The sequence below is a fragment of the Centruroides sculpturatus genome, unplaced genomic scaffold (assembly GCF_000671375.1).
Source record: "Centruroides sculpturatus isolate CEXI.00-Female unplaced genomic scaffold, Cexi_2.0 scaffold477, whole genome shotgun sequence".
Classification (NCBI taxonomy): Eukaryota; Metazoa; Arthropoda; class Arachnida; order Scorpiones; family Buthidae; genus Centruroides; species Centruroides sculpturatus.
The window spans coordinates 323,164-332,784 of NW_019385213.1; the positions used below are offsets into that span (position 1 = coordinate 323,164).

General features: G+C 31.7%; 3 protein-coding genes across 3 annotated transcripts in view; 1 reads left to right on the forward strand and 2 right to left on the reverse strand.

Moving 5' to 3' along the window:
- Nucleotides 1–513: 513 nt before the first annotated feature.
- Nucleotides 514–1,687, reverse strand: LOC111636239 (beta-1,3-galactosyltransferase 1-like). Its single transcript, XM_023381451.1, has one exon. It carries the CDS (start codon nucleotides 1,674–1,676, stop codon nucleotides 582–584), a length of 1,095 nt encoding a protein of 364 aa, XP_023237219.1. The 5' UTR covers nucleotides 1,677–1,687; the 3' UTR covers nucleotides 514–581.
- Nucleotides 1,688–2,313: 626 nt separating this feature from the next.
- LOC111636238 (tetratricopeptide repeat protein 29-like) lies at nucleotides 2,314–5,177 on the forward strand. Its single transcript, XM_023381450.1, has 8 exons — nucleotides 2,314–2,571; nucleotides 3,142–3,362; nucleotides 3,437–3,622; nucleotides 3,697–3,909; nucleotides 3,983–4,068; nucleotides 4,372–4,463; nucleotides 4,525–4,648; nucleotides 4,710–5,177. Exons 1-8 carry the CDS (start codon nucleotides 2,465–2,467, stop codon nucleotides 5,067–5,069), a joined length of 1,389 nt encoding a protein of 462 aa, XP_023237218.1. The 5' UTR covers nucleotides 2,314–2,464; the 3' UTR covers nucleotides 5,070–5,177.
- Nucleotides 5,178–6,804: 1,627 nt separating this feature from the next.
- LOC111636225 (beta-1,3-galactosyltransferase 2-like) overlaps nucleotides 6,805–9,621 on the reverse strand; it is a 39,449-nt gene continuing 36,632 nt past the window's right edge. The window contains exon 3 of the mRNA XM_023381436.1: nucleotides 6,805–6,873. Within this exon, the coding sequence (XP_023237204.1) occupies nucleotides 6,805–6,873 (69 nt within the window). The remainder of the gene's footprint in view (nucleotides 6,874–9,621) is intronic.

Consider the following 9,621-nt stretch of genomic DNA (forward strand, 5'->3'; position numbering starts at 1 on the left):
ATATTTTCTGATTTATGAAGAGCTCCGCCCAAAAATTATAATAGATAATTCTAAAATTAAATCACCTAAATAGTTGTTTTAAGAGAACTTCTACATTTCTAGAGCTTTTTATGACGATCCTACATAACAGCGGTTCTCGACCTTTCTGAGGCCGTAGAACATCATTCATATACTTTTTATTACATAGAGCATTAACATCAATATATTTAAAAATTTACAAGCAATTCCATGTTTACTATTCTCAGAAAACAATGAAGCAATAAACTTTAAGGTATTGAATAAAATAGAAACATGGAATTGTCTACGAATATGGTAATATTTTGTAATCCATTAGAATAAATTTGCAATAAAAACTTTAAAATCTATTTTTATGGAATATTCGTGGCAGGTTTGCGAAACACCTGTGTTCCCGGAACACTGATCAACCCCTTGGAGGAACTAATTATTATGTTAAAAAATTGAAAATATAAATATTTTGATTTTAGAAAAGAAATTTATTATTCTTTTGCTTTTTAAAATTATAAAAACTATTTAAAAGTTCCTAAAACGGAACTATATTGGAAAGATATATATGAAGTACGTCATCGATCATCTTCCACACTTGGTTTGTAAAATCTAAACCAAATTTTGTAAATGTCTCTAGGAGAGTGCCCATGACTGGAAATAATTTTCTTAAAAGTTCTGGCAGCGGCTCGCAAAGGATAATTCTTGAATTCAGTATTTGAAAGCCGACGAATTCTAGCTTGCTGCGCTACAATACCAGTCATGTAGACATCTTCCAAGAATAAAAATGGTACTTTTAAACTTGTCTCGTAAAGATTTCTAGCAGAGTCTGAAGTAAATAAATAAGCGGGTCCTGTAGTAAAATTAGGATATACTCGATCCTTATATTCACTTTTTGGTACATACCACTTGCTAAGATGAGAACGATGAGGAGACCATCCACTGGCTAATTTACCAAATATTGTTTTAGTTGCATTTAGAGAGCTTAGAAATAGTTGCAAACGATCTACATTTATCATCATATCATCGTCTGTTTTTAATATGTAAGGCACATTAAAGCAGTGTTCTGCCACCCACTTCATTAAAGTGACAGTTTTAAGTGTCATATTGCGATATGTATCCAAGCACTTTTCTTGGATTATATCTTGGAAGAATGCATCCTCCTTGTCAATAGTGAGCTGCTGATGAGGGTATGGCGTACCTCCTAATAAAAACAATACAGGAAATCCAAGTTTAGTAGCGTATCCACCCCACGTTGCCCTAATAGCATTTCTTGCAGATCTTTTCGTGACAGCAGATATAACAATTAGAGCAACAGGTGCTTTCATTCCATTACACGCGGTAGGTTTGTTAATATGAAAATCGAAGCATGGCTCATAAATTCCAGTTATAATCTGTTTAAGTGATTCCTCCGATACTAAATTTTCGCTAATATTGACCACAGATTTTTCAGTCTTTGGAGAAGGTACTTCAGTCGTTTGATAGTTCGTGACGTTTTGACTAATTATCGTGACAGGAGATACTAAAGGTAAATGACTACGCACTTCTCTATAAAGATTCATGCTGGTTATGGTTAAATATTGTGTACTGATCATAAAAAACACTAACAGCACGGCACCCGTGAAGCACAGGAAAACTAAGAAAGTCCTCCGAAATTTGCTGCTTAGAATCATTCTAAAAATCTGTAAATAGAAATATAAAAATCAGTTAATGATTTTTATTTATTGTTTATATTAGTATTAACAATCATTCTTAAATTAATTCAATTTTAATGTTTGTTTTATTGGAATTTATATGTTTGTATAAAAATTTTATCACAGAAGTTTTAAGTATCCTTTGAGAAGTCTTACAAGAACAAAAACATTATTTATAATCTATTAAAGGAAAATATTTTAGTTGCATACGGATATTTCCTTCCTTTTACTTTGAATGTTTGGTGATAAATAGAATTATTTAAATTAGGATTAAAAATACATTTAGATTTATACAAGTTTTCCTCAATTTGAACATAAAAATTGGAGAATTTCTAGTATATTTTTGAATATGATGTTCTTTCCTATACAAGTGTAATAAAGTAAATTGTATATAAGATGGCATCCAGAAATCATATAGGATACATATGAGTTTTGGGACTACTCTGTATATATCAGGGGTGGGCAAGAAAGAGTTCAGTGGGAGCCGAAATGTAGGATTTGCAAAATGCATGGGAGCCGCAGTTCTATACCGTGATTTTATTATATAATATAAATATAATATAAAACAAATATTGAATTTTTTAATAAACATATTTTCACAAAATTGTGGAAATAAAANTAGAACTATTCAGTAGTCTAAATATGAAATGAATGTTTTCGTATTTAAAAGTATATTCAAAATTCGTTAATTTTCTTAAATTTAACTAAAAATTTACGAAATATTTAATACATATTCGATGATAGATTTAATGTAATTAATATCAGTCATGAAACCTGACAAATTTAAAATATCGGAGAAGAAAAATCCTTTACTAATTATAGCAGAATCCCATTTGAAGAAACTAGCCAAATTAGAAAGGTCAGAAATATCCAGGTGAGCCTTTTAAATTAAATACAAAAAAAACTAAATTATGATAAAATAATTGTTTTATTTAAGATATTTAACCCATTTTGTGAATGAAATTTCCAATCCTTGAGTGGGTTACCTTCAGGTTCACTATAAACTTAAATTTTGGAACAACAATTTCAGGAAAGTTGACTTATATGGATTAGTATAGTAAATCTTAATATAAAAAAGACAGTCATTTTCCAAAAATATTTTGGAGCGATCACCATTTATTTCTTTAAAATATTCTATAACAAACTTGAGGCGGCCAGACCTTTCCTTTTAGGCTACATGGTCGCCTATATAGTTACTTAAAACACAGTTACTTGCTTTAAGTAACTAATTATAAACTTAGTTACTTAGTAAACTTAGTTACTTAAAGCAAGTAACTAATTGCAAGTAACTGCAATTAGTTACTTGCTTTAAGTAACTAATCTAAAGCTATTTTATTAATAGTTTTAATGTCTTAAATCCTGTAATAAATCCTAAAGAGCTTCACATTTTCTTAAAATATATAAATTTGTCTTTTTTAAATCTCATACATAAAATAATTTTTAGTTATTATCAGACATATGGGCATAGAGCAGCTGTAGATTTGTTGCAGAAAGGATTTGTTTCAGCCCATGAGGAACTTCAATCCATTCTGCTGCTTAACAATGAATTATATGGAAATGATGTTCCAAAATACAAAAGCAAAGTAGATTTACTAAACAACACACCAGACAAATTACAAATTTTAACAAATTGTCTAATGCAAGCAGAAATTAATCATAGGAAAGGTAAGTGGTTTCATCAACGTGATAATAATTTTCTAAAAAAAAAAAAATGTTTACAAGAAAATTTCTTTGCTTAGGACATTGGGGAATAAAATTCGAAGTATTAACAAAAGCAGCAAATCACTTCCAAAATGAACAAGATTATTGGTTATCAGAATATCTCTATTCTAATTGCATGAAAATTGTTCACAAACTTGAATATAACCGTGAAGTCAGATCGGCTCTGATTGATTACCAATTAGGAATTCATGCAGAATTTAGAGGTAAGTATTTCACAATATTAGCTCGAACTACTTAAAACAATTTACAATATTATCTTAAATTTACCTATGAATAGATGATTTGCAAGCAGCTCAAAGTTATTTGGAGAAAGCACACGATAAAGCTAAGGGTAGATCTTGGAGTTTAGAAATGCTAGATCGACCTTTACAAGAACTAATTTCGTTAGAGTTATATAAGATTTGTATAGCACTTGGGCAAATGAGAGAAGAAGAAAATCATGAGGATGCTGTTAAATACTATATGAAAGCTTTAGAAGTTGCAAATAACGGTAATATTCGTGTTGAACGTTAATGGTTATGAGTAAATTTTATAATAAAAAGATATATTTTATGTTTGAGTAGCCAGAGATAAAACGAAGAAAGCTGTTTCCCATCAGAAATTGGGAAATCTCTTTGAAAAAATGAAAGAAACTGAAAAATCTCAGAAGGTTTGTTGGGTTTTTGTTTACTTATTTCTATATGCATATTCAAACCTCGATATAATATCTTCATACAGTAAATGCTACTACCCTGGTAAAGAGCAAACGACTAATTATGAACGGCTCGTCCCCGAAAACATTACACGGAAACTATTTCAGTATCTAAATTATTATAATTCTTATTGTTTTAAGTAGACTACTTCAGTTTAATGTCATACTCAAGTGCCACTTTCAGAGGCACTTGAGTGTGGAGGCAGATAGCGATACTAAATTACAGTATATTTAAGTGTTTATTTTTAGTATTAATTTTAGCATTTCGAAATGTTGGCATATTTGAGTAAAGAAACTAAGAATAACGAGCAGTTATGTGCAGCCTATCAAGCTTTGGCACGAATTTATCACGGGTGAGTTTCACTTTGTAAGTAAATGACCTGTTAATTTTTTAATTAAATATTTTGATTATAGCAACGGTCAATGGGAAACAGCTATCAAATCCTTAGAACATTGTCTATCTGTTGCGAAAGAATCGAACTTGGTGTTTACCCTCATTTCTGTTCACACTACACTTTCCACAATTTATATGTCTCTTGTAAGTTCAATTTATATGTCAACATTTATTTCCTATAAACTGAATATCTATACATTTATAGGGAGAATACAGTAAAGCATTCAGTCACATTTCATCAGCCGCCAATTTAGAAATCGAGGATGATAATGAGAAGAAAGTTGAACAGACACAAGACAAACGTTCTATATCTTTCGATTTGATTCGTGTTATATATGGAATTACTAAAGCACATATCTTTATGGACAAGTTTTTTGCTGAAATACTCAGAAACGATAAAATGACATACATTCCAAAATTTGATAACATAGAAATAGATAGCGGCGATGCAAAGAAATCTTCTGTAGAAACATATAAATCTGAATTAAATCTGGAAGAAACTATCCATAATACTACAGAAACGAATATGGCAAAGCATTCAAGTAATGAATCATCTTCCAAGTAGCTAGAACATACGTAGAGAGACTTGCTCTCTGTTTAATGATGTTACTTCTTAAGAATTTAAATTTTATTACTTTTCTTTAACTTGTATAATTGCCTATTGTTGTTGTGAAATTTTAATTAAATTATTTTAAAGTTATATATTTAAAAACTTTTTTGAACATTATTTTATATTTGTTTATGTTATTTATGTTTTAAAAATTACATATACTGTATTGTGTTTTTTTTTTCTTTCCTTGTCTTTGCATGTATTATTTTACGTTTGGGTATTGGTGTCGGTAATTATGTAATTATGTTACTTAAGTCTTACTTGTTAGTGTAGTATTTGAAGGATTATAGACTAATTACTTAGTCTATAACCCTTCAAATAGAATGCACTTAGTCATTCTATAAAACCACTAATAGAAAACTCAGAAAAAACATAAATAAGTATAATTCTTTTCGCCATACATACAACACAAATATAACATAACCACTAAAATTATTAACCGAAATGGTATAGATTAACTATATGAGTTTACTCTGGGACAAGTTTACACTTCTATATACACTCTTGTAACTCTCTTAGTGCTCTACGAGCGGAAAGAGTGCCTTATTAACTGCCAACTTTTACAAAAAAAACCGTTGACCTCGTCCACTTGTGTTGCTTTATCCCATTAAATCGTAAACTATATGTGTTTCATTCAACTGAATATTCTCTCTATACGGGCATTGCTTGAATGAAGATCATATGTTGTACAATTTTTAATAAATATAGGATTTTTATAGGATTTGTACGGCCTTTAGAGCATTCTTATCGCCAAATGTAAATGATTACACTTCTCGAGTTTTTCAGCGTTTTGTGGACGGTAATAACGCGCTCTCGTATATGAGACTAGGGGGAAGAGGATGGAGTAGAAAATAACGAGATTCAGTTGGAAAGAATCACTCAACACAATCAACTACACTTAAACATTTATTGGTCGGCACGAAAAATTATAGTTCGTTACATAACTGAGACATAGTATTCGAGGATACGCAGATCTATCATCGGAGAAAGAGAGTTTACAAATTTCGGTACCTTAAGAATCTGGACAAATATATCCCACGATGGGAAGCACAGCACCGTTCTTGATGCGTAGAGCTTTGAATTTGGATGATGTATATTGCGTCAAATACTACTCAAGCAGAAATGCAGATGAAGCACACAATTGTAAATTCCAGTGACTAGATAGGAAGGCACACAAACACTAATCCAAATGAAAAATGAGCGACGACTGATTAAAGTTACTCATCGTATTATCATACGATGAGTAACTTAAAAGGTGCAAATTCCTTAGAGGTGACTAAAAGTCGAGAGAAAAGTGCCATAAGATGTCACTATCAACTCTGAGAAGGCATAAGTTGACACTTTCTCAGGTCAGAAAGTTGACATATACTGACAGTTGGTGAAATCATCATCGGGTTGTTTTTTTTATCTTGTTCGATTCTCATAAAATTTGGGTTTTAGTCACAGTCAAAACTTCTCCACTTTCCACAAACATTGATTACAGGCTGAGAGATATTTCAACGTGAATCCTTGTCACTTATTAAATTTGTTTAAATGATTTCAACCACACAATTCAGGGAACAGATAATGTCCATCATATTCAGCTTCTAATTTATCAGTCATATTTATGGCATCTCTCAACATCATCTTGTAGGTTAAATGATTCACACGTTATTCACAAGTAGTAAATATAACTATGACTATAGTTAAACTACTGAACTAAATTTTGCAGAATTCGTCCATAGAATGCTAAGGCTTTTCTTCTAAATGTTGCCTGATCCTGTAAAAGAAAATTATATATGTTAGTACATTATATATTAATTTCGAACAAAGCATTTATAATTTGTAATTATAAACAGAAAACACGAGTATAGTGGAACCTCGCTTAATTCGTTCCAGAATCTTATTCGTAATGCGAAACACTCGTTAAGCGAAACTATTTTTTCCATATAAATTAATGTAAAATACGATAATGCGTTGCATGCCGAAAAAACTACTCAAATATTTTATGTATAACGTTCATTCAAAGAAAATTATAAATTATACATTGTTAAGGAGCGTGGATCATCATCTTTTCTTCTAGCACGGAATGAACCAACCTGAAATGCGAATTCGATTTGCAGAAAACAAAAAAAATATCACAGATAATACAGTATGTCTGATAAACACGCCAAACGATATACCAAATTATTGGGCTATGTAAAAGCTATAAATAAATATTAGAAATTACTGTAACTAATTTGACTGGAGGTAGGCAGTTATGCTTTCATTTCGTGTTAAATTTAATAATTATAAATAATTAATATTTAATTTAGACATTTTTAAAATTTAATTTGGAGTTAATTATTAAATTTAATGTGAGATGGCAGCATAACTACCTACCTCTAGTCAAATTAATTAATTTCTAATATTTAATTATAGCCTTTACATAGACCAAGAATTTAGCTATGTAAAGGCATGAATCGTTTGGCATGCTTATTATATAACGGGCTATGGTTGTTGATGTTTATATGTAGTATGTCTGAATGCAAGTTTGGAAAAATGTGTGATCACAAGTGACACTAAGATGCTAGCGGAACAAGTGCTAAACACAGACTGATGAAGCATACACGTAATCCAGGACTTCCCCTCTCCTCGTCACTTGTTATGCGAAATGTCGCTTGTTAAGTGAGTCATTTTTTACAATTTGTTTTGCTCGTTATGTGAATTACTTGTTATCAGAGGTACTTGTTAAGCGATGTTCCATTGTACATAGCAAGCAAGCTATATGTTCCAGATAGATTACCAGGAGAGATCATCTTAATCATTTGATTGTAAGATACGCATGAATAGTTACAGCAGCATCTTTTGTTCACCATTCAAAGACAGGAAAGCCTTCCTTCAGAATCTTGTCTGTTTCCATACCATTGACAGATGAATAACAGGGGCAAATTTGCATGCACGGCAACCACAACATGTCTTGCCATTATCACCTCAAAAGTTTCATTTGCAGTGTGTCATAACAGAGAAGCTAGCACTGCTATGGAATGACAATATATCATCATTAGCAATGAATCTAAGTTGTTTGAAAATGGATGACCACTGTGTTAGAGTGTAGAGAACCACTGATAAGTGCTTCATTATTATCTGTACTGTTGAGAGATGTCTCTACTGTTGGATTGCTAGTCTGGGATGCTATATTGTAAGATATTGAGGGACATTGATAGTACAGTGGTATGTTTGGAAAATTTTGTTCTTGTGTGTTGCCTTATATGGCAGGGTTCCAGTCTTTTTTTCAGCAAGATAATGTCTGGGGCCTGCAGCTAGGGGTTTCCAGGAATCTCCATCATATTGCCAAATGTTCTTGGCCTAGTCTTCATCCAACAAACATTTTTAAAACAGATAGGATAATCTTCAGCTATCTATGAGCATGAGAAATTGGAAAGAGACTTGCAACAACTGTGGACAAATCTGTTAGAGAAGAGTGTACAGTGCCTATGTGAAGTTGCTGAATTGGGGATAAACAAATGTTAGGATTTATCAGATGTGGGGTTGAATGGAAGTGAGGCAGATAGCTGCAGTTACAAATAAACCCATTTATTTACACTAAATCTTACATTCTAATTACATTCTATAGTGTGTCTCATCAACTGTTGGAGCTGATCTGTAGAGTCGATAGCCCCAGAGCGGTTGGTTGAGATGTTTCTATGAGTATTGGGAAGTCCAGTGATGAAGTGTCAACCCAAAACAGTCCAAAACAGAATGGTGAAGTTAGGGATGAAGAGTCCGTACATAGAGCACTGAAGACTAGTCAGATGACTCACAACATGAGACAGAGGAAAGTTTGCCTTTGTCCTTGAGATCCAGTCTTTTAAAGGATTCTTTCCCCAGACCTCTCGCTTTCTGATTGTTCAGTTTCTTGTATCCAGGTAAATAACGGACCATTTCAGGCTACGAAGGGTCAAATTCGACACTGCATTTTATTTGATCAAGAGAAATTAATTGCACTTTGAAACTCCTGCTCGTATTTAACTATTGTTTCAAACTTGTAAGTCTGACACATAATCTCCACACTAGATCTCCTTTTAAGCATATTTAAAAAAATGTTTTTTACTCTCAACTAATAATTTGATTCCTTCCAAATTTTATTTGTATCTTGTTTTGTTTTTTCCAGTTTTTCTTTTACAAGCACTAGAATCAAAGTGTGATTCCCTTATTTGACACTTTTATTAAATTTTTAACACGTGAGCTTAAGTCTTGCTTGGGCCTCACACCTGTATGTCTCCATGCCCAACTATGCTACAAGTATGCCAACCTTTAGTACATACAGTACTACAGATTGTTTTAAATTATATCATTGTTCCACAGGCAATTGTCCCATTGTTATGATATTTAATCACCTATTATCATCATCATTACATTTATACTAATGAAGTTTCATTGATTGCAATGCCTCTGGTACAAAACAATTTTTAGCAATGAGTGATATTTTGATATTTTGTTTCATTGAAATAAAAATGCTTAGTTCAAATGAATTTTTCAGTTTGTT